Here is a 25,200-nt window from a genome sequence, read left to right on the forward strand (position 1 = left end):
AAATTACGAAATCTATTCATAATAGAATTCATAGCAGTTTAAAGGTCACAAAAGTGATTGTGTATCTGGAACAGTAAGTGTACAGATGTTTCACTCATACTGGCCAAAAAAAAAAAAAAAAGAAAAAAAGAGAGTGAGAAAATAACTTGCACCTTAATTTAATCAATTTGTCGTTAGTATGTAGAGGAGGGACCATATTTATGTATCCTTATTTCTTGTTGAATAGAGTATTAACTGAAGTATGACTGGACTCAAACATCAAACCTGGTAAAGTGCATACTGTAAATAGAGCAAGTAAGCTATACATTTATCTTCACACTGTCCAACTCTCAGATTTTTTACTGTAGCATTGAAATTCAAAGATGATAATGATTTTAATGATTTGCACCATAAACACTACACAAGACCTTCTTGACAACTATTGCAGAGGTGACTGAATCAGGATTAAATGTCCTGGAGAACAAAACTTTTACAATTGCAGAATATGTTCCCCTGAGGAGAACATGAAATGCAGAGCAAAGGCAGTGCTCAAAGTTTCCAGAACTATACCTACTGTGTTCCATATACAGTGGAAGTCTTGACTGTCTTCTGTTTTGTACTAAGTTTATTTACCATGTTCAGTTTTTAACTTTGCAGTAAATAATTATATAGTGTTTTCAATACAGAGGCAGACTGAAAATATGATAACAGGTCAGGCTTCATAAGCCTCCTAAGATCATGTTTTCAGATTTTCTTTTCAAAGGATTATATGTTTGCCATTTTGAGACAAGTTTTTTTGTTTGTTTTTACCTTAACAGATATTCTTCTACAACGTCCACATGACTCCTTTAGAGTTGCTTGATGAAACAATTAGCATTCGGGTAAGAAAAGCAGTGCGTATGGGATTCTCTGGCCGTTTCAGTGTCATAATTAGGAGCATTCCTGATTCCTGTCTGTCTTTATAGGTATATGATTCTTACTCCCTTCGAGCAGACTGTCTAATGGGTGAATTTAAGGTGGGTATGAAACACCTTCAGTATCTTGACCAAATTTAAAAAAACAAGAGAAATTATTGAAGTCTATGTTAAGCGTTTAAATTTATAGTGCTTTAGCATGGGGCCAGAGAATTACCTAGTGATGCCTTGATTGTTATGCTAGAGACTATTTGCTAACCACTAGCAATTGCTTTTCTTATTTGAGTAGATTATAGTTAAAAGAAAACTGTATCTGCTTTATATACCAAGTTCTCTCACTTGTAATCCAAGTGAAAAAAACCTATTTTCCAAAAGGTAGTAGTTCTACTCAAAAAGTAACAGGCTGATCATTTGGCTTGACAGCATAAAGGTGCAGGTTCTGAAATGGTGCAGAAAGGTGTTCATTTGATGAGAAGCTTAAGTAAAAGAGATCACAGAAAAGTCTCTTAAAGTAACTTCTCATGATAATAGTGTGATTGGTTTTATTGGTGTGTGTTACAGTTAATATTGGGAGGTAAATATCTGCCCTTTTGAAGGTATTCCTAAAGCAGTACAAAGTGTTCACATGCTAATTATAATGTTTGCTCAAATTCTCTATTATAACATTTCCAATATCAGTGTTGCTTATTTTTACTGAAAAAATTCAGTACATCTCTTGACCAGATATGTGTGGAAGAACGCTCTTTATATGAAGCATGCCACAAATCTGGGAGCATTTGCTCCTTGCTGCTTAGTTGCTTTATAATTTCTAGTGATTCTGACAGTGATGTGTTGCTCTGATTGTTCATTCGCTAAGAAAAATAAGCAGATGGCAGCTTGTACTTCGGATGCTTTCTGTTGCTGCACAAATTTCAGGAGGAATCCCTGCAGGAGAAATTCTCTCTAGAAAATTACTGTTTTCAGACCTGTGAGGAATACTGGCCCCAGTTGCCATGAGCAGACATACTTAACTTTCCTGAACATGTTTGAAATCTGATACAATTAATACAGTAGTGGTGTATGTGCAGTCTTGTCCAGGTCTCGCCTAGTGGGAGAAATATTGTTTATCTCTTATAAAAGAAAAATGAAATGATTCATTAGAAAAATGAGTTTAATTTCTGCAACTGAAGGATGAGATTTTCAGCAGGTGATAGGCTTTTCAAAATTGTTTTGTTCCTTTATGAATGTAAAATTAAGGGAAAATATGGAAATTCAAGAAAGCAGTAAGCTAGCTCCATCTTCTGTCTCAGATAAATGGAAAAACCAGAGATCCAAGGAAAACTCCCTCTGTTAGACTGTATACATCTTTTATGGTGTTTTTTTCTTGGATGCTGTATCTATTCAAAATTCCTTATTTGTCAATGTAAGGCATTTTCTCTTTTTCTTCCCAAGAATATACTATGTAAACTTTTATCCTGTTTGTCACAAACTTGTGGAAAAACTTCAGAGGAGTTTTCCCAGCCATTTTGCTTCTATCTGTTTCTTCAGATGTGACGTTTTTGTTCTTTATTGCAGATTGACATTGGATATATCTATGATGAACCTGGTAAGTAACAGTTACTTCATAACTTCTTTCCTAGTTTGAAACTTGGAATTGAAATATTTTCATTACAATTTCTTAAGTAAATTGAGACTTCTGCTTAAAGTATTAAAAAAAAAGAAAAAGAAAAAGAAAAGCCAGTATGTAATTCCTTTCAGTGCTTTCAAGATGAAGAACAAGTACCTAGAATTTGTATATTAGTTTTGGTATCAAAGACATTTTTTAAAAGTGCTTAAAGCACTGCAAAACTATTTGTTCGTTGTGTCACTGTACTAGTATGCCATTTAATTTTTTAGCAGTACTAGATGTCTTAGGCCTCAATATCTACATTCAGATGAGACAGGATAATTTTTTAAAATAGTTAGCTTTGACATTATGAATTTTGCCTTTATGAAATGGTTATTATTAGGTGGGTTTTGCCTGTTTAATTTTAGGACATGCAGTCATGAGAAAATGGCTTTTGCTGAGTGATCCTGAGGATACAAGTTCAGGAGCTAAAGGCTATATGAAAGTCAGCATGTTTGTCCTGGGAACTGGAGATGAGCCACCAGTAAGTCTGACTGACATGCTTTTTTGCTTTTCTTCTACTCTCTCCACCTCATTCATGGATATGTATTCATGTTCCTCCTCACACTTCATGGATTCTGTATAAGTCCTTCTGTGAGCAGTATGTAAAAGTAAGCAAGTACTTAGGAATTGTTTCAAGGGCATCCAGTACTAAGCGACTGTTATCCTCTCCAATTAAGCAACCTTTGGACAAACTCTGTCTATGCTGAATCAACCATTTGTAGGTATTTCTTCATGCCCTGGAAGAAGCAGAAATGTGCTATCTTGGTATTGCATGTGAGCTAATATGTAATTCTACTTAACGCTAGTAATCAGGCTGAGCAGGATATTGGTATCAGTTGAAAGACTAACTCAGGAATGTCTCAGCTATTGCATAATGTAGATGAGCCTGCAGAGAAACCTGAGTACCAGAAAGCTCCAAATACTTAACTGGTGAAAATCAGGCCCATCAATAGTTTCAGGTTAGTTAATTTGATGTATAGGAAAGAATATGATTGTTTACTACTACTAAAAAATCAGTCCTTAACAGTCTGCTGTCTCGTCAAGGTAAAAATAGACCCGCTTCCCTGTGTCACTTTTTTTTTTTTTTTTTTACCCAGAATGTTTTCTGTAGTTTCAATTCTGCTATTACCCATGCCTGAGATTTTTACATTCTGCTCCTCATTCTGCTAATTAAAGGTAATATGGTCCCCAGAATCATGGAGTATCTCCTTCTTGTTCCATGTTATAGAACCATGGAATAATTTGGGTTAGAAAGGACCTTTAAAGTTTGTGCTGTCTTAATGATTCTTGATATAACAGTGATATTTGTAGTTTTTTTATGGTGAAGTTTTGATCTCTTTATTTTTAAAACAGTAAATTCTGGTAAATTATATCAGAATTGTATATGTTAGCTGGTTGTAACATGATACTTTACCACAATATTAATCTCAAGATGAGTATGAGAATTGCATGAAGTTGGCATTTTGTGTGAGTATACCAATGATCATCAGATGATAATGGTTTTAAAAGTGTGATTGTGATAGGTTGAACAGAGATGAAAATTAAATGAAATAGTTTAAGTGAATTTTTTTTTTATTATTGATAATACAACAAAATTTTATTCTTTATAATGGAATTGACAACAGTCAATTGTTCTTCCTGAAGTGGACTGCAGGCACCAGTTTAAATAACTGTCTTAAACCTGTATGTTAAACTCCATCTTTCTTAGATACTATCTGCTGTGTACCAATATATCTTCTAACAGGTTGAAAAAAGGGAAAGAGATAATGAAAGCGATGATGTGGAGAGCAATCTGTTACTTCCAGCTGGAACTGCACTTCGATGGGTTACTTTCCTTCTCAAAATCTACAGAGCTGAGGACATTCCACAAAGTATGTAGATTCTAATTACGTGCCTACTGATGTATTTGTACATTAGAAAAATTAACACAATAGAAGTACTTATGCTAGCTGCTCAGACACACCTAACTATGTTAGCTGCACATGAACATAAAACATTGCTGCTTGAGCCAATAATTCTGTGATGGCTTAAGTAGCCTATTTCAGCCCTTTGGTAGTAATCAGTATATCTTATTAATTCTTATAATGGATAATTTAATGTTATCCACTAGATTACTGATGTTCATCTGTTGATGAGTGGGCTTCAAGAGGTGGTTCATTAGCCTTCATCCAATCACGGAAGTTAGATGCACGTAATTAACATTCAAGCACAGTTGGTCTGCAGCTATACTGAATGTTCTATGATTGGTTTTGAGTATGCAGTGCATCTGCCAATTTTATCCCTCTATAGCATGATTTTTTCCCTCTATGTGTGATAGATGGCCATGTATACAGGTACTTGAGTTTCACATTTCAAATATACAAATATGACTGTCAATTCAGGAGCACACAAGCACTCTTTATGATGTTTCAGGAATTTATATTCTTGAAATTATACCAGAGCCTAAGTTCTCTCCTTTCACCAGTAAATGTCTGCTCTTTATAACTTTGTTCATCAGATTAGACTTCACTCTACCTTCATCTATTAATTGGTTGATTTTAGTGTGAATGTTATGGCAAGTTTAAAATTGGAGAAAAACAAATGTACAGACTTCAATTTCTCTTTTGAATATTCTATCCAGTGGATGATGCTTTTGCACAGACTGTCAAGGAAATATTTGGAGGAGAAGCAGACAAAAAAAATCTGGTAGATCCGTTTGTGGAAGTTTCTTTTGCTGGAAAAAAGGTAATTAAATAAGTATCTGAGTCATTGCATTTTAATCACAGTTGTGTGAGAGAATTTATATGCCAATATATGTTTTAAGCTTGCCAAAATTATGGAAATGTAAAAGCATTGGTGCTAAAGTTCACCTAATAAAATGAGGACAGTCTACAAGGTATAGCAGAATGGGTGTAAAGCTGATGACTAATAAAAAGAATGTATGACTAAAGGCTAAGAACTGATGCATGCCAGATTGCTTATCTGCTGGTTCCTGATTGCTTTTTTGTAACTGGTTGTGCAGATTTTTCTGGACAGGTTAACAGCATTTGTACATTTGATGACTAATATGTTCCTCAGAATACCAAATTTGAGCTGAAGCCCAATTGCACAGCCTACAATCATAGCTATCAAGTCTTAAAGAGGAAAAATGTCAGTCCTTTATTATGCTATATAATCAAGTTACCACCCTCAGTAAGCCAGATCTCAGAGGAGGTTTTCAGTGGACGTAACCAACAAATAATACAGGCTCCCCCAAAAAGTATATTCTTCATCAAAATCTGCATAAAGTAAGCTGAAATTAGGTCCTTCGTCTTGTTTCTTTGCAGTTGTAAGGGATCATTATTAGTTTGCAAGCACCTTCATTATAGCTAGTGGAAACAACAAGTTTTTTTTTTCCCCTTAGGATAATTCCAGGCTCAGGTTTAAACACTATTTCAGAATTTTCTCTCCAATAGTTGTTAAGGTTGTCTATGCAGGTCAGTTTAGCATGTTTATGAATTGAAAACAACTGGTTTGTTGCAGTGTAAGAGCCTCAGTATTCATCATTAATCACTACCCCTTATCTCTCTAAGTCTAATATGATTGATCCAAAATCATAGCTAGAATATCCTTTTTTTTGGTCCATTTTATCTTTGTCCTTTCTTAATTTTATGTTTTTTTTTCAGGTTTGCACAAACATAATTGAGAAAAATGCTAATCCGGAATGGAACCAAATTATTTATCTTCAAGTCAAGGTCAGGTTTTTTTTCTTGTTTACTTAGAAAACAGACATTCTTTTGGTACCCAAAGTATTGAGGTTACAATTAATGGGTTATTTTATTATCATTGCTTTCTTTCAGTTTCCCTCAATGTGTGAGAAAATAAAGCTTGCAGTTGTTGACTGGTGAGTTATGACTTAAAGCACTGGACAACATAAATTATATTATGTGAAGTCTGGTTCTTTAGCTGTCAGATATTGTTAGTCTCAATCTATAAGAGTATTTAAAAAGATGCATAGGTATCCTTAATAATACGGTTTCTTTAGAAGAAGCCTGATTAGCATAGTGTTAGTCTTGTGCAGTGAGCAATGAACACTATTGTTACTTAGGTGATAGTGAAGAATAGTATTTGTAATACTTGTGTTTGTCTTTTTTCTTTCCTAGTTTTGTGCCCACTAACTAGTACATTTGTATTTTTAAAAATGTTTGAATTCCATTGAATTTTCAGATAAAACTTGAATGACTGATTCTGTAAATATTTGTCTTGCACATATCAATACTGTCTTCCCTATTAATCCATGGATTGTTGAATATTAGTGTTTAGGTTTAGGTGGTTCAAATCTTTGTATGCTAGAGTTGCTGTTCTATCTGTATGCCTGTTTATTCTTACTAAGCATAGTTCTGGAGAGAAAACAAAATCTCACAGGGTTTGCAAATTTCTGACTACTACAAATTTCTGACTGTATCCTGAGATACATAAATGATTATTTTCAGCAGAGCTTCTAAGTTGGTAAAATTCTACTATTTTTAAGAAGTTTTTCAGTTTTTTATGACTTCCTCATGATAAAAACATTTTTGTAACTAGTCATTACTTTCTGCTAATAATAATAATAAAAAAAAAAACATTACAGATGATACAAATGTGAGCACACTGTCTTGGAGTGCATTTTAGCCAACTGTACTTGCTTCCTTGTAGGATGGCCAATATAAAGTTTAATTAAAACCTTTCCTTTTTCTTTTTTAGGGATCGTCTTACCAAAAATGATGTAGTAGGAACAACATATTTAAGTCTCTCAAAAATTGCTTCTTCTGGAGGGGAAGTTGAAGGTAAATAATTCAGCAGTATGTAACATCACATCAAAATAGCAGTAACTCAAAATTCAGTGTTGTGTTTTAATAAATAATATTTAATAAATGTAATGGTAAATATGTGCATACAGTTAATGAGTCAATTAAATTTGTAATTTCTTTCCCAAATTCAGAAAACCACGTAATCTCACAGTGTACCATTAGTGAGATAAGCAAATTTGCTACAATATTTAAGAACAATTCAGAGTCAGTATTTCATAATCACTACTTCATTGGGTACTAGCAGACAAGATTTATTTTGCCACCTTTTAAGTCAATCTCTTCTCTTGTTGGGAAAAGAATGTAAAAACTGGAATATTCCTGAGTAGTTATCCTGCAGGAATGATCTAGAACAGCCATAGTGCTTTCAGATGCTGAGAGGAGTTTTGATCAGTCACTGCTTTAATCAGCAGCTTTATAGAAATTGGCATTGTAACTCATTGCTTAAGAGCTCCACGTGATTGTTTAGCAACCCTTATATTATATAATATATATACCCTAGTTTCACTAGGTACTATGATTGTGCATCATTAACTTGCATGCCAGTCAGTTTACATTACTGGATTTGTAACTTCATAAAAATTGAAAGGTAAAACTGACTAACTGCAAGAAATCAAATTTTGTTAGGCAGGATATGAAGCTTGTAATATACTGTGGAACCTCCTGTGTTCCAGCTTGCACCCACTGCCCCTTGTCCTACCACTGGAATCACAGAATGTCAGGAATTGGAAAGGACCTTAAAAGACCATCTAGTCCAATCCCCCTGCAAGAGCAAGAAACACCTAGATTAGGTCACATAGGAATGCGTCCAGGAGGATTTTGAGTGTCTCCAGTGGAGATCCCATTACCTCTCTGGACAGCCTGTTCCAGTGTTCACTTACCATACTGTGAAGTTTTTTCTCATATTTATGTGGAATCTCCTGTGTTCCAGCTTATTGTCTCCATTAGACAATATATTTGTAATAAAATTCTACATAATGGTATGATAAGTAGTTCTGTGCAGAGATTTTGGAGAATACTAAGTAATGCAGTTTCTGTTATCTTTCTGTTCCAATATAATACTGTGAATGTTTTACAAATAATATCTTTGTTATCTATATCTATAATCTCATCTTTTCCTAAGAGGTTTTCATACAACTAAGCCATCTCCATGACAAATGATTCTGTGTTACTTTGCCTGAAAAAATGTTTTGTCTTTTTCATGAACATAGTGTGGTATATTGGGTGTCCATACGTAATTTTAAAGCTCATGGTTAAACACGCTTGACATTTATTCATATGTTGTTCATTAACTTGTAGGATACTGAATCAAAACCATTTCCACAATAAGAATCTAAATTACTGATTTTTATTTCTTTTTTTCTTGTTCACAAAACCTGTGAGATGTGTACTTACTGTCAGAAAGCAGTCGTTTGTCCCTGAGCAAGTAACTATATCAGGAATTTATAAACAAAATGCGTGGCTCCAACCCTGTGTGATTTGAGCAGATATTGAAATATGAGATGGAATTGTATTGCTAGTCACATAACATCAAGCTTAGGGCCTGGTCCCTTTAAAAGTACTGCTTTTGAAAGTACAGCTTTACTTTCGTATGTCCCACATGCAACCAGAGCCAAAAGCAAAGGTTAGGAAGGCAATGAGAAACCCAAGACAGAAGGGCTGGGCTGTTGGGGAAATTTCAGCTCTGAAACAATCACTTGTACCAACACAAGTATGTAACTTGAACTGCTGCTGAGTCAGAGCTCACTTATGAGCCAGGAGTGCGTCATTTTGGTGCTGGGTAACATGTTACTTGGATTCTCTCTCTACTGAAGTACTGACATTGGAATAAACCATTTCTGTGTAAAATCTCAGATTATATTCCCAGGAGCTCAGTGCTGGGATTGAAGCCTGTTCTGGTTTGTAAATGACTGAGAAGCTCCTTTTCCTTTGGAATTTGTATAAGTAACACCTTTGTATTATAAGTGAAATTCTAGCCCATGTGAACTTTTGTTGTTTTTTTTTTTTCCTCAGGCCTTCAACTATATTTTTAAAGCAGCTTGCTTTTTTTTTTTTTTTTTTTTTTTTTTTTTTTTAAATGCTAGTGTCTCCTGTCTTGTAATGTCTTCAACATCTTCTCTTTTTATAATATAGAATTTTCATCTTCAGGAACTGGGTCTTCATCATATGAAGGTTTATATCTTGGTCTGTTACTGATTTTACTCCATTGCCCAAACTGCCTAAGAAAACCCATCATCTTAAATGTATATACGTATTTTAAAAGTTCTCTCAAAGACTTCACCATTGTAATTATAGATTATCATACATAGCTTACTGTATAAAACAGTTTTGGCACTGGAACTGGTTGTTTCTGTTTGGCCGATGCTTCAAGCTGTGTTTTAGAGTTCAGCATGCACTCGCTTCGACTATGAAGTGCTCTAACAGTGGATTGTAATTTTTAACTTACTCATGAGGTCAAAACTATGTTTGCAGCTGCTTAGCCCTCCAGTAGTAAATAACTGCAAAAAACAGCGCATGCTTTGCTTGTAGTTAGCCATGTATATACAGTTTGAAAAATGAAATCTGATTCTGTGACAACTTGAAGAGATGGCTCTTTCTCACCATTTTGAAAGATTTCATATAAATATTTATGTAATGAAAAATAAATATAGTTGGAGTGCAGTTGAAAGGTAACAGACACATTCCTGCACCCAAATACTTTTTACTATTTTTCTTAAACTGATAATAAGTTAAAGGCCAAAATAGCTTTTTGGAATTGCTTTTTGTAGTACGTGATCATCAGCCCTCTAAGTGTTAGTCTTTGCTTTACTGTGATGTACAATCACAGAGAAGTTACACCACAATTAAAATAGTGAGATTAATTCTGCTAAATTCTAGATTTCTGTGGTATGGTGTGCATCTTTATTGTGGCTGTTCAGCTAGAGCAGTGATGACCTCTGCATTTAAATGAACACAAATGTTGTATTTCATTTCTTTGTGGAAGAGATGTTTTTCTATTAACATGTGAGTGTATTCACATTAATGAAAATCTAGTATTTGGAGTGGGGCAGAAGTTCTGTTTATTCTGTGATTTTTTTACTGCATGAAGTAGTATACAGTAAACACGTACAATGAAAAAGGAGGTTAGGAACAAACAGTCAACAAATAACAAATATAGTTACTTTAAATTCATATTATATACCCAGATAACAGAGTGTTCTTAATTTACTAATAACTAATACCTAACTAATATCTAACATCTGTTCTGTTGAGTTTGAAAGTAATGATGATTTTTTTCTGTCTCTGAATGATAACTAACAAAGATATAATGGTGATGTTTGCTTATTAGTCAACACTGGAGAAACAGAAGTTGGCTTTTTACCAACATTTGGGCCCTGTTACTTAAATTTCTATGGAAGTCCAAGAGAATACACAGGATTCCCAGATCCATATGATGAATTAAACTTTGGAAAGGTCAGTTTCTTTCTTTCTTTCTTTCTTTTTTTTTTTTTTCTTAATAAAAGGATTAAACTCAATTAGGTGAAATCAATTTATTAACTCACTTTAAATTTTATTTTTTTCCATATTATACTCCCTTTGGTTTTTCTTTCTGATGGTAGCTTCTTATGTTTTTTAAAAATCATATTTTTGAAGGAGCAACAGAGGGTTTTAGTGATTTTTCACTACCTGTATCTCTTCGTGCACTTGTATTTCTTACCTCTTTGTTTTTATTTTTTACTTCTGTATTTATAATTAATTCCAACTGCTTTTTTTTTTTTTTTCATTTGTTCAAATATGTATATGCATGCCTCTGCAGAAGTTTTAAGAACACTTCAGTGATGCCATAAGCATGTACAGGCAAAGAAAGATTGTTACTTCAAGAGAAAAATGTAAAACTGGATTAAATATGTCATTCTGTTCTAGGGAGAAGGAGTTGCTTATAGAGGAAGAATTCTGGTTGAACTATCTACAATGCTTGAAAGCAAACCTGTTAATAAAAAGTTAGATATGATTCCTAATGATGACATACTGGTTGTTGAGGTAAGTTCTTGTTTTATTGTCACTGCTGGTAATGGAGGTCTGCCTTGTATGCTTATTTCTGGAGTGTGATCTAACGTACTAAAATTGAAACTGTTGAGTTGAATCTTAGATTCAAGAGATGCTTATTTATAACGCAGCTACAGAAACATTAGACCCAGGTGTATGCCCATCCTGCTATTGACGCTGAGCTGGGACTCTTCATGAGGGGTCTGGAGCAGAGTCCATCAGGGTTGGGGCCTTTGGCTGGAGCAGGGGATACTACGCCCTGCCCTGCACCCCCAGCTGGGAGCTGACTCATCCATCCCATGCCCTGCAGGCTTCTGGGCTGTCCTTACCAGGCACTTGGAGATCATCCTATGTCCTGCTATCCTGGTGCCTGGAGCTCCTTCCACCCCAGGAGCCTTGCAGATTGGCCAGGGGCTTCCTGAGCAGCCTGCAGGAAAACAGAAACTGGGAGCATCACCAGGAGGCACTGTCTGCCTCCTCAAGACAAGGCTGGAAACCATTCCCAACCCAGTAAGGCTTTGCCAGGCTGAAGGCAGAGGTGGGCGTTAGTGCAGAGCTGCCCTCCTTCTCTGTCCATCTTCAGTGGACAGGTTGGTTGTGCATGGAGGAGATGTGAATGCAGAGGGCTCTTGTCAGCAGCTCTTGCTCCTGCACCCAAGGGATGTCCCTGTCTGCCCCCAAATCACTAGGCCACTTTGAAGTCTGGATTTGTGCAAGGCCTTTAACGTGGTCCTGCACCACATCCTTATCTCTGAATTGGAGAAATATGGATTTGAAGGCTGAACTATTCAGTGGATAATGAATTGGTTGGATGGTTGCAGCCCAGGGGTTGGGACCAGTAGCTCCATGCCCAGGTGGAGAATAGACGTGAGTGACATCCCCCAGGTCTACATCTTGGGACTAGTGCTCTTTAACATCTTTATTGGCAGCATAGATGATGGAATCAAGTGCACCCTCAGTTTGCTGATGACACCAAGCTAAGTGATACAATACAGTTGATACAATAGAAGGAAGGGTTGCCATCCAGAGGGCCTGGACACGCTTGAGAAATGGACCTACATGAACCTAATTGCAGTTGAGTTGAGATAATCCCAGATACAGTACAGACTGGGAGAAGAACTTGCTGAGAGCAGCTGTGAGGAGAAGGACTTGGGGGTCCTCGGAGGTGAAAAGCTGGCAGTGTGTGCTTGCAGCCCGGAGGGCCAACTGCATCCTGGGTTGCATTAAAAGAGGGGTAGCAGTGAGAGGGGAGAGGATTGTCCCCTTCTCTCTGCCTTTGTGAGGCCCCATCTGGAGTAGTATGTTCAGGCCTAGGGCCCCTGGCACAAGAAGGATGCTGAGGTGTTGGAGTGAGTCCAGAATCGTGAAGATTATCAAAGGGTTGGGGTACCTGTTTTTTAAAGAAAGGTTGAGGGAGCTGAACTTGTTTAGCGTGGAGAAGAGAAAGCATTGGAGAGCCCTTAGTGCAGCGTTCTGGTGCTTAAAGGGAGCTTATAAGCAGGAGGGTGACCAGGTTTTTACACAATCTAATAGTGATAGAACAATGGGGAGATCTAGGGTAGACATTTAGCTGAAAATTATTTACTCAGAGTGGTGAGGCACTGGAACAGGTTGACGAGAAAATCCATGGATGTGTCCCATTCCGGGAGGTGTTCAAGGCCAGGTTGGATGGGGCCCTGGGTGGCAACCCTGTCCAGGGGGAATGGAGCACAATAATCTTTAGGATCCCTTCCAACATTAGCCTTTCTATGATGTTATATCATTTTTATACTCTCAAATGCAGTAACTTATGACACACATCTGTTGTTTTGGTACATCCCAGAAATAAGCAAAAAATATTAAAATTATTGTTTTCATTGAGCAAATAGTACTATTTTTTTTAATTGTGGTTCATATCTTACAAGTATTTAAACAGAACTAAAAATGTTCTTCTTGTAGAAATACCAGCGCAGACGAAAGTTTTGCTTGGCTGCTGTGTTTCATTCTGCTACCATGCTGCAAGACACTGGTGAGCCTATCCAGTTTGAAGTTAGCATCGGTAACTATGGCAATAAGTTTGATACCACCTGTAAACCTTTGGCATCGACAACTCAGTACAGTCGTGCTGTTTTTGATGGTAAGGCTGCTGCTGGTATTGGGATAAGATCATGTGAAATTGTGCTTTGAGGGTGCAGGGTATTTATAGCTTTGGAATGACAGCCCTTACTCCACTAAAAATTACTGGAAAATGAACAGAAAATAACGCATGGTTCTTCGTGGTCTTTGAAGAGTAGACTGAAAAGCCTGCAGAGGCTTTTAAAGAAATTTTTGTAGAATTCTTTTAGATCTCTGACTATATACTAAGAAAACTAGTAGGAAAAAGAAGTCACAGTGTTTTACAGGTATCTAAAAGCCAGGGATTAAGAACAGAAAACACCATCAGAACATTCTGCTTTCAAAGGTAGCAGAAACTTTTTTTAATTGAGGTCTGACAGCCTGAAAGAAGACAAGTAACGAATTTCATAGAAAAATATGTTTTGGCTATAAATTTAGTCTATTAAATGCAAACAGTAAAAGTTATTTTCTCTGTGTATTAAAAGATGAGAGAAAATGATTCTTTGAATATTTTATTTCAGAGAAATGCATTAATTCTCACAATGTTTTACATTATTAAATAATTATTTAGAACAATGAATGTTAACGGATTATTTCTTGAAAAAAAAAAATCCACTTGATTATGATACAGTTTGAAATCAAGTTTTAGCATCCAGCAGATGCTATAGACGCTGAAAAATATAAATCCTTTGATAAGTTGGGCTAGCTTGCATGTTCTTCCTAAATGATAGTTTATAAGTGAAGTGAATAGAACAACTTGTACAGTGTACAGTATGTATCCCTGCCATGAGTTCTACATCTAATGCATAGATGTCTCACACCAGGTAATTATTATTACTATCTGCCATGGGCAAACACAAAGCCAGTGGTAACACTGACTTCTTTTTGGGAGGACATAAGTCATAGATTAGACCCTGTGAATGTAATCCTGAACATGGTTGAAAGACTGGTAAGTTACTTAAGAGCTTTCTTTTTTGCTGGTCTGTCTGTTTTCTTGGATGTATAATGAAGTGACAGTTTGAGCAAATGACGGAACATAATTTTTCTCCTTCTTTCCTGTTCAAAGTTAAAGTAGAACAGTGTGATAAATGGCACTGATAATCATAGATGTGTATTCTGGCAAGGCCTAATGCTGCTTGAATCTGCAGGGAATTCACACAGGATGGAAGGGTCCTCTCCATTTGGGAGTGTGTTGAGTTTGTAAAACTGTATTTGCCTTGAAGTTAGGTGCAATGTGAAGTAATAGATACAGTGTGAAAGAACATATAAAAAGTCGTGTTACATTGGAATCAAGTTTGAATATCTTAGTCTTTTTTTTATTTGGGCTTTAAAATAAGATCAAAATAAAGTCTTGAAAGTTATATTGACTATAATACTGCAATTTAAGTTTCTAAGTGCTATTCCTTTTCTTTTAAATTCCTCAGCAATCCAACTTAACCAACTTAAAATCAGGAATGCAGGCTAAAATTTCTGAAAACAGATTAGCTGAGATGTGGTTGAAACTGATTGATGAACTTACAGATGATATAAGGTAAAATAACCTGTTTTTATCTCTTGCCTTATCATTCTAGGTCTGCTTTTAATCTTCTTTGTTGCCTTTACTGACTCAGAGAACAAATTCTAAAGACTATAAAACTTATTGCCTGTACGAACTGACTTGAAAGCTGGAATTCAGAAGTTTCTGAAAGTAGTAAAACATCACAGATATTGCCAGTGAAGTCAGCCATCTAGGTGTATTATTCTCTGTTATCTTAGCCGATGGTAATGAAACAGTATCTCTCTGGGGGATGGAGGGAGAATCTAAGGCAGAACTGCCTGATAGATGTGAACGTTGTGAATCTCTGATGTCTTTCTACCACTTTATCTTCTTAAAGCTTTTTAAGCTGTTTAGAGCTTAAGGGCTGTAAAGATAAGATTTTTGAGTGATCCTTTAGTCAACATACCTGTAATGTGGTCAGAAAATGCAATGGGAGTCATCACTTAAGGTTTAGAAGAAAAACAAATTCTAAGTAGAGAGGAAAGAATTGTATGAGAAAGAGGAATTAACAGAAGGGGATGAGGAAGGGAAATGAAAAATGAGAGAGTAATTATTATTCATTAGGGTAAATAACAGAAAATATTCAATTATAGAAGAACTAATTCATCAAGCTCTAGAACCAAAGTAGGAGTGAACAGAGGAAAAAGCAAACATGGTGAAGCTCATTTTACATTAGCAAATAATTGTATGTTAGATAACTTACCTCAAAATATAAACCTACTATTGGACAGAAGGAAGCAGAGAAAAAACTGATGTGCTTTAGGAAAGCAAAATGTGAAGGGCAAGCTATTATCACATGGAGCCATCTGGAGATTATAGAAACTTTAAGCTTTGTATTGGTGATAATAATCTATCATCTGACACATATGCATTGCTATTCAAACATATTCTATTAAATAACAGTAGCACCTAGACATACCAACCACATTAGCTTTCTGTTGTTTATAGGATACAGTGCCCTCTGAAGTTTATTTTCAGGAAACTCACAAAAACTTTGTCAAAGGCAAATAAATAAATAATATAATAAATTAATAATAATTAATAAATTTTCTTTGCCATGATAAAGTTTTAACAAATAGGAGTTTTCAGTGCACCATTTAAACCTAGAATGTGATGACTTTCTGAAAGTTTGGATATGGTACGTTTGGACCAAGGGTAAGTACTTGTACCCTGGACAGGCAGCATTTGCATTGAGATTAGTAGAAATAACTATAGTGATAGGTGCAATAGTCAGTGGTAAGGTTTTGCAGAGTCAAAGTCCTAGAAATGCATCGCTTATTATTAAAACTAGGTCAGAGAAGGGTCAATCTTTCCCAACTTTGCAGTGTCTCTGGAATTTTCTTTAAGTATCACATTAAAAAACTTCTACTGTTCTAATGAACTTTACTGAAGGAATTTAATTGTGGATCTTTGAAAAGCTGCTTTTTTTTTTTTTTTTTTTTTTTTCCAAACCCACACCTCAGAAAAGCCATTTCTTTCCTGGGCTGCTTTATTGCAGTGCTGAAGTATTGCTTACTTCCATTAAATAGTTACTCTGCCCTCTGGTGTCACAAAAGTTCTGTGTTATAGCTTTCTTTTAGAGATTTTTCCATGTATTGTTGCCAGAGAGTTAGATAGCTCTCATAGTCATAGACACAAGCTGTATTTAGATATTGAATTTCTGAGAATTTATGGCTTCAGTGAAGGAAGGGAACCTAAACTTGTCTGAAGGTGCCAGTTTTATCTTCGAGGTATACATTCTGAGACAATAATTTTCTGATCTGCATATTTTAGGGAATAGATTTTTCTTGGTTTGGTAAGCAGCAATTACATGATAGCACATGCCTCAAACTATTCTATATTGGTGCTTCTTACATAAGCACAGCATTTCTTCAACTTACTGTAAATACTTGGTCAGCTGGAAATGCCTGCAGAAATGGATGCTGCAATACTATTCTGGTTGTTTTCAGTTACTGACAGCAGTAGCACTCAGTCTTTTGCCACTGAATGCATGTACTCATTTAGTGTATGGCTAAATAAAATTCACTTAGGTTATTAATCATGATAATAATTCTATTTTTCAGTAAACCATTTCCCCTCATAGAAGGCAAATCTAATATTACAGTCCTTGACACTCAGATAGAAAAGCTGCGCTTAAGGTCCCTCAAACAGATTGGAGAAGCAGCAACAAGAATGAGGAATGAAGCTACTGATGTGAAAGCCACTTTGACAGAAATTGAGGATTGGTTGGATAAATTAATGCAACTGAGTGAAGAGGTTAGTACCACACAATATCAATGATTCAGTAAGTTTAAAAGTAGCCGTCTCAACCAAATTGGTATAATATTCACTGCTGATCAAGCAATATCTGCTCTATTTAGAAGGGTAGTTTTAGATGCCATGAAAGTGAACATATTTCTCTGTAATTAGGATTTACTTAAATAATTTCACTGAGAATGTATGTTGGGACATAACCATGTAGAATTACAGCAGGCTCTTTACCTCTTCAAAGTGGCTGTGTTTTTTTCTTTATTTTGTTCCAGATCTGCAAGTTGCTCTGCAGGTTCAAGTACTACAAGGTGTATGTAGTACTTCTGCAGGTTATAAGCCATAGTAATTAACTTATTATGGAGATTTTTGAATTTTCAACGTCTTGAGTTTTCATCTGGATTGTGGTTTTCATGACATTGTAGAAGTGTCTATTTTCTCTTTGTCACTTCTACTTTGAAATTTTTTTAAAAACATCACTTAATTTAAAAGACTTGCAGGTAGTGTACAGAAGTATGGGCAAAGCTGCAAAAAAAAAAAAAAAAAGTGGGAGGCTGTTTTTGTCTTCTGCTAAGTCTTATGAGGATTTACTCTTAACGTGCAAGCATTGCAAGCATTTCAGTGTGTGTATTTGTCGATCCAAAGCTATAGCAACTGGGATCTGTCACAGTACTGTTAACGAATTGGGATACAATGCATTTCTAGATAAAATTGTGAAAGATATAGGAACAAAATCTTTTTAACAAAATATTGTTTTCCAGCAATCTTCATGGTATTTTTAATGATTATTTCACCACTATATACTGCATTACTTGTAAGGTGAATCAATTTCCTCTCTTTAACAAAAAATTCAAGCTTATTATTGATTCTTAACTGAAAACATAAACTAGATTTATGTTGCTGTTGCCTAAGCATTGGGTCAATTTATGTTTCTGTTATCTAAGGATTAGATTCATTTAACCTTATATTAATTACCAGCTTTCACTTTCTTTGCCCTGCAAATCCACAGCCACAAAACAGTATGCCTGATGTAATCATATGGATGATCCGAGGGGAGAAAAGACTGGCTTATGCTCGTGTTCCTGCACACCAAGTGCTGTATTCCACCACAAGCCCTGAATCATCTGGTAAATACTGTGGAAAAACACAAACAATCTTCTTAAAGGTATATTTTTTTTTCTCAAAATCCTTAAACTTTAAATCCCTAAACTTTCTTAAATATGCATGACTCTCCTGACAAGAAACACTAACGTCCATGTGAACTTTAAATTACTGTCATAATTCAGAACATATTACTGGATTAAACTTGAGAGAGAATATACAGGAGCAGGAATTATACAAATGTTTTCTGTGTTTGGTTTTTACATGCCTACGGCAGGCACCATTTAAAAGAATGTCTCCTTCCTGAACTATTTTATTACCTCTTTTTGAGGAAATGCCATGCAGGAAGAAATAAATCATGTATTATTACTCATTTAACTATGTTATTGTTTAGATAGTACTGAAAGCTAAAACACCTATATAACATAACAAAGAATAACCTTATTTATGTGTGTGTCAGTACCCACAGGACAAGACGAAAGATGTCAAAATGCCTGTGGAGTTGCGAGTTAACATTTGGCTTGGACTCAGTGCAGTTGAAAAAAAGTTCAATAGCTTTGCAGAGGGAACGTTCAGTGTTTTTGCAGAAATGGTATGTCCATCATCGCTTTCTTACATTAAACTTGGATATGAACTGTATGAATTCTATGCAATTTGAGCACTTCTTTAATTGTTTTGCGTGCTTGGCAGAAAGGGAGAGTATTATTTATTATTCTGAAAAAAGTGCTGAAACAAGTAGACCACATTAAAGGCAATTAATAATCAAGTCCATTGTACCTACCAGATGAACTTCAGCAAAACAGAATCTGAACTGGCTAATCAGATGAAAATCTGGATTATTCCAGTGATTTCAAGACGCTTGTTTTAGATTTTTATCATTGTAATGAAGATTGAGTTCTAGAACATAATGTTTTGGCATACTAATATATATATTTTAATTGATGATGCATGGATACAAGCGGTTTTGCTTAATAATGGTTCTTTTGTAGGAGCAGAAAAATTGCCAAAAATTAACTGCTACAGGAAAAACTGGCCAAAACTAGTAGATTTCACTGACAAAGGACTATACTGTAACATGTGAATGGTAAAAGCAAAAAAATTGGAAGGAAAAAATACTTCTAATAGTCCCACAGCATATAATAGAGATTATTTATGATAATGATAAGCTGTAAGCATCTTCTCTCTGCCTAATTTGTATGCCTGAAGTTGCGTGTAATCCACTGTATCAGTTGAGGAAGTCGCATTTTTACAGAGGCTACCATCATCATTGCATCTATGCCTAAAATACTAAATGTAGTGTTACATTAAGTAGCTTAAAATAGGCAGTGGATTTTTCAAAGCTATTATTTGTTTAGTGTAGAGGTTTATGAGGATATGGAATATCTGTTGCTGTTCATACATCAATCCAACAATTTTATAGCAGTTAGAACAAAAAACTAGGATAATTCCATTAGCAGAAAGGGAAATACAGTATATAAGCTGTGCTGACATCAGAATTGTTTCCTGATTAGCTTCCATAAGACTAATTATTTTCAGTTTTACATGTTACAAAATAAGAGTATAAACAGGAGATGAAAAATGGAAAAGAATGAGAGGATTGTGCATTTAAGGAATGGAAGAAACTCTTGTTCAAATGATGTAAAGGTATTTTATTTAACAAACCTTTAATTTGGTGTGAACTTGACTGTACAATAAAGTGTCAATTAGCAGCAGAATCATTGCTTACATTTATAAGACAGCACAATAGGAAAAAAATTAATGATGGTAGTGGAAGGCAACATGGGAAGGAGGTATTTAATTTCAAATAAAGTAAGTAGTAGAATGCTTCAATTATAACTATTAGATAAACCTTTTTTTTTTTCCTCCGGAAATCTTTTCCTTGTTCCTAAAGCACTGTTTTATTCTTTCTTCTCAAACAGTATGAAAATCAGGCTCTTCTTTTTGGAAAGTGGGGTACCTCAGGACTTGTTGGTCGCCACAAGTTTTCTGATGTCACAGGAAAAATCAAACTGAAGAAAGAGTATTTTCTACCTCCAAAAGGCTGGGAGTGGGAAGGAGAATGGATGGTTGATCCTGAAAGAAGGTAAGATATTTCTAATTTTATTCAAGCAGGAATAAAGGAATTAACTTCCGAGTATGGAGAAAGATATTCTCTCTCTGTTTTCTTTGCTGAGAATTGACAGAGCTTTCTAATAACTCTAAAAATACTATTGCCTTTTGTTGTTATTATTTTTTGTTTATTTCGCTGTATGTTGAGAAGGTCCGTGACTCTCATTAAACAACTGTCACAGGTTATTTGTCAGAGTGACTCAAGGCAGGGGTTATTTTCAGAGTCTTGGGCTGTACTATCATATGATTCTTCCTCCCTTGACAGCTCCAGTTCATGAGGTCTCCATCCTTCCCCAGCTCCACCAGGTTCAGTCTTGCTCTGTCAGAGGTCAATTCCTAAATTGTCCCAGCTCAGCCATTTGCGTTGTCACACTTAAAATGGGACTGGGTAAATGAGCTGTTCAAAAAACAAAAAACAGCATAAAAATAAAAAGGTGTAGGGTGTGTGTGTGTGTGTGTGTGTGTTTTATGGGGTGTTGTTTTTGTTGTTGTTTTTGTTTTGTTTTATGAAAGGTTCACTCAATTTTTAATTCTTTTGTTCTTGTGGTGAGAAATCCACAGGACTGTTCCTATAGAATCACTGCGCAGGATAATATGTGCGTATGTATAATATGTGATATTTTTGAAGTCATGCATGTTTGTAGGTATAATTGGATGGATTTATTTCCATATTACTTCAATGAATAGTTTGAGATGAAGAAAAGCAATAACACGGAGATGCTTTCTCAGATAACAGGAGAGAAATCTCCAGTTAAAATGCACATTTGTTTATGCCTCGTACCTGATTTTATTGGAAAATAGTCTTTGTGGCTCGATTTGACCAGCAGATGGCACTTAAGAACATATTTTAGTGCTTTCTGACTCAATAACAAATGGAAATTGAAGCTATTTTCTCTACTTTACTGTTCTTTTATTTATTTTGCTTTCAAGTTAGAAACTTATCAACATTAATAACATTAACAACATTCCCAAATTTTCATCCATAGCTAGTTATATAAAAGTTAGAAATGCATACAGCTATCACGTGGTCTGTTTTAATTGTATGCTGTGGTTTTTTTTCCAAGAACAGTTCTCAAAGCAGCTGAATAATAATGGCAGTTGAAACAACTCCTGCTAGTCACTCGAGTAATTTAGCATTTATTTCTACTTCTAGAGGAGGTGCTGCAATGTTAGGAAGATGTTCTAGGAAAATAAAATTCTTGTACTTGAGAGCTGTGTTGTAAATTGAAGTTTACATAGATGGACAATCCTGAACTACAGCATGTATGTTGCTTCTATGTATTCTCTGGGGCCTACTTAAGTAATTTTGGCTTAATACTGTGTTTGCTTTGGATTTGCAGTTTGTTGACTGAAGCTGATGCTGGTCATACCGAGTTTACTGATGAAGTGTATGAGAATGAGAGCCGCTATCCTGGGGGAGAATGGAAAACTGCTGAAGAGAGTTTCACAGATGTGGTGAGATGTATTAATCAGTACTTTTCACTATAAAAAGCTGAGAGTTTAAGAGAAAAAGTTCCAAGATTTGCTATACAGTGTATTTTATCTACTAATACATGGAACTGCTGTGTTTTCCCTATATAAAAGAATGGAGAAAAAGCTCCACCACCACGTGAGTTCACGTGTCCTGTTGGATGGATGTGGGAAGATGATGCTTGGAAGTCAGACTTAAATCGAGCAGTGGATGAGCATGGTAAGATTTACTGTTTGTATACTATCTAATAAATATATCTGTAAAAGTCTACCAGAGAACAAATCACGTGTCTATCAAGAAGCTGTATGTTGGTCTTGAGTGCAGTTGCAGCAGGGATTTTGGAGCCAAAAGCTTTAAAAAATTAAGAAAATAAAAAGTGTCATGTGAACAATAATCTGCTAACATGAGAGGTTCCACATTATAAAGCTGGGTTGTATGAACAGTGTGTTTAGAAATAGAACCTATCCTTGTCTGAAATACATTTCCAAGACTTTTTTTTCCTACATCCAGCATTAGTGAAGTTCAGTGATCAGGATTTGGTCTGCAAGATGTAGATCAGTACTGTCAATTGTTTTAAAGAAGATGGAAGCTTAGGTTGAGATATCAAGCGTCTATAATTCTATCTTAGAGTATATGGCAAAGCCAGGGTTGAGTCTGTCTGGTATTTTAGATGGAAGCCTTCAGCCAGGGAAAGTGTCAACAAGCAAAACTCAAAAAACTCAATATGAGATGTCAATGTGCACTTGCAGCCAAGAAGGTCAACTATATCCTGGGCTGCATCAAGAAAAGCTTCACCAGCAGATTGAGGCAGAATCTCTGCTCTTGTGAGACCCTACCTGAAGTACTGTGTTCTACCTGAAGTACAGTTCTGGAGCCCCCCATACAAGAAAGACATCGAGCTGTCAGACTGGGTCTGACAGAGAAGGGCCACAAAGATTATCAGAGGGCTGGAGCACTTCCTCTGCAAGGACAGGCTGAGAGAGTTGGGGCTCTTCAGAACGGAGAAGAGAAGGCTCTGGGGGGGGACCTTATAGCAGCTTTCCAGTACCTGATGGGGGCCTATAGGAAAGCTGGGGAAGGGACTCTTTGTAAGGGCAGTGACAGGCCAAGGGGAAATTCTTTTAAATTGAAAGAGAGTAGATTTAGACTAGCTATAAGGAAGAAATTATTTACTGTGAGGATGGTGACTGGAACAGGTTGCCCAGAGAGGATGTGGATGCCCTCACTGGTGTTCAAGGCCAGGCTGGATGGGGCTTTGAGCAACTTGGTTTAGAGGGAGGTGTCCGTTCTTATAGCAGAGGGTTGGAACTAGATGAATCTTAAAAGTCCCTTCCAACTGCTTTGTGATTCTCTGAAAGCTAAGAAGTGAATCAGGAGATCTAGGAATCAAGCAAAGGAGGAGCCTGTTTGTCCTAGTCAGAGATGACACAGGGGTGTGTAGAATTCCTATATTGTTGAAAACAAAATGATTGCTTTCATATTCGTATGAATATGTGCAGGAGATGTGCCGTGCAAAACTGATCAGAATGTAAACACTATGAAACAAATTAGTTATTAGCCAGTTCCGAAATGAAGATGATTTCAGGGTCTTTCTGTGACGAGTGTAACAGTGCTAGATAGAATGTTTTCAAGTTAAATGTACTACAAATCAGGAAAATCCTAACCAAGCAGATCCATTGTTTAGAGTTGCTACAACTCTAACATGCTTGTTATTTTTACAAAATGAAAACTACTGCCATCTTGGAACTTGTGATGAAAACAACCACATAATCCAATAAATTGGATTCTACAGCAATAGGAAAAAGCAGTCAGTCCTTCATAGCAAAGTATTTAAGGGGTATTTAATAGTATGGAAAGCAAATAGTAATAAAAGCAAAAGGAAAGCCTGTAGAAGACTGTGAAGTCCAGAAGATTTGCTGAGTGGTCGTGAATTTTAATCCATTTTAAAACAGTTAAAAATTCTCAAACAGTTACTGCTTTAAACTTAAGTTAAATAAATAGCTATTTCAACAGGAAAAAGGAGATCGTATTTACTGTAGAGTACCCATAAGTGTCTTAACTGGAACCTCTGCTGGGATTCTGCAGTAACATTTTATAGGTGTTCAATCTTGGTAAAAGACAGAGTCCTAAATACCTGACGACTGAATTCTAACATGTAGATCCAAAATACAGTAACTTCTTCCTGTGCCTCAGCACCTTGTAGTAATGAATTTCTTCCTAAGGTCTAATATAAGCCTATCTTCTTTTAGTTGAAAATTATTACCCCTTATCCTACCACTGCATTCCCTGATAGCCCCACTGCTTTAAAGTCTCTGTGCCCTCCTCTACGCTGAACAACTTCAGCTCTCTCATCTTGTCTCCATAGGACGTATAAAATAGTTTCATTTGACTAAATCTTCATTCTTTGTAGTCACAATAAAAAAATATTCATGTTGTTCTTACTTGTGTCTTGCACATGTTTCTAGAAATATACCAACTATTCAATTCTGTTTTAGGATGGGAATATGGAATTACTATTCCTCCAGACACTAAACCAAAGTCATGGGTTGCTGCAGAGAAAATGTATCATACACACCGACGAAGAAGACTGGTGCGGAAGCGTAGGAGGGATTCAGCTCAGCCAGTAACAACAGGAAGGGTGAGCAGAAGAGAGATGTAATTACAGATTGTATTTCTTGCACATTGCAACAGTACCTACCAAAGCAGTTGCAGATTTTTTTTCATGACATTTATATAATGGATTGTGGATAACAGAGATTTACATCTCCTAGGGAATGTCATCGTATGAAGATCAAGAAGGATGGGAATATGCTTCCTTGATTGGTTGGAAGTTTCACTGGAAACAACGCAGTTCTGACACTTTCCGTCGAAGACGATGGAGACGAAAAATGGCTCCCTCAGAGACACATGGTGCTGCAGCTATCTTTAGACTTGAAGGTGCTTTGGTAAGGGACACAGGATCAAAAAAAGTCCTTAGGAGGTGTATCTATTAATTCTTAGTCTCTGATTCATTAAATTGTGATGTGTAAGTGAGGAACTAATACAGTTTATACTGTTAAGTCTGAAGGGGACCATTGAAGTAAGTACTTAAGTTCTTAAATAACATACTTGTTGATTCTTCAAATTATTATTGTATTATGAGATCTAGATCAAAAGGCAAAATTACTAGATAAGCCTTCTGTAAGTAAAGTAAAAAGATGACTTACAAAAGATTTTCATGCACATAATTTAGATGTGTCAATAAGAAGCAAAAGAAACTGAAATAGCTA

The 25,200-nt window shown here is 35.8% G+C and overlaps 1 protein-coding gene across 8 annotated transcripts in view; it reads left to right on the forward strand.

The window, feature by feature from the left end:
- The window catches only part of MYOF (myoferlin), a 68,872-nt gene that overhangs the window by 23,808 nt on the left and 19,864 nt on the right, over window positions 1-25,200 (forward strand). For 6 of the 8 annotated variants that reach the window (XM_031597739.2, XM_031597745.2, XM_090145233.1 and 3 more), the window contains 23 exons: window positions 798-860; window positions 945-995; window positions 2,448-2,478; window positions 2,907-3,022; window positions 4,286-4,412; window positions 5,162-5,265; window positions 6,186-6,254; window positions 6,360-6,403; window positions 7,243-7,325; window positions 9,480-9,518; window positions 10,675-10,799; window positions 11,250-11,366; window positions 13,311-13,488; window positions 14,291-14,415; window positions 14,891-14,997; window positions 17,067-17,259; window positions 18,260-18,415; window positions 18,812-18,943; window positions 20,271-20,434; window positions 21,801-21,915; window positions 22,045-22,150; window positions 24,427-24,569; window positions 24,703-24,876. In XM_031597739.2, the coding sequence (XP_031453599.2) occupies window positions 798-860; window positions 945-995; window positions 2,448-2,478; window positions 2,907-3,022; window positions 4,286-4,412; window positions 5,162-5,265; window positions 6,186-6,254; window positions 6,360-6,403; window positions 7,243-7,325; window positions 9,480-9,518; window positions 10,675-10,799; window positions 11,250-11,366; window positions 13,311-13,488; window positions 14,291-14,415; window positions 14,891-14,997; window positions 17,067-17,259; window positions 18,260-18,415; window positions 18,812-18,943; window positions 20,271-20,434; window positions 21,801-21,915; window positions 22,045-22,150; window positions 24,427-24,569; window positions 24,703-24,876 (2,562 nt within the window). The remainder of the gene's footprint in view (window positions 1-797; window positions 861-944; window positions 996-2,447; window positions 2,479-2,906; window positions 3,023-4,285; window positions 4,413-5,161; window positions 5,266-6,185; window positions 6,255-6,359; window positions 6,404-7,242; window positions 7,326-9,479; window positions 9,519-10,674; window positions 10,800-11,249; window positions 11,367-13,310; window positions 13,489-14,290; window positions 14,416-14,890; window positions 14,998-17,066; window positions 17,260-18,259; window positions 18,416-18,811; window positions 18,944-20,270; window positions 20,435-21,800; window positions 21,916-22,044; window positions 22,151-24,426; window positions 24,570-24,702; window positions 24,877-25,200) is intronic. The other 2 variants (XM_031597744.2, XM_090145232.1) reach the window with 1 other exon arrangement.

Source organism: Phasianus colchicus, chromosome 8, assembly GCF_987193195.1.
Source record: "Phasianus colchicus chromosome 8, bPhaCol1.hap1.1, whole genome shotgun sequence".
Classification (NCBI taxonomy): Eukaryota; Metazoa; Chordata; class Aves; order Galliformes; family Phasianidae; genus Phasianus; species Phasianus colchicus.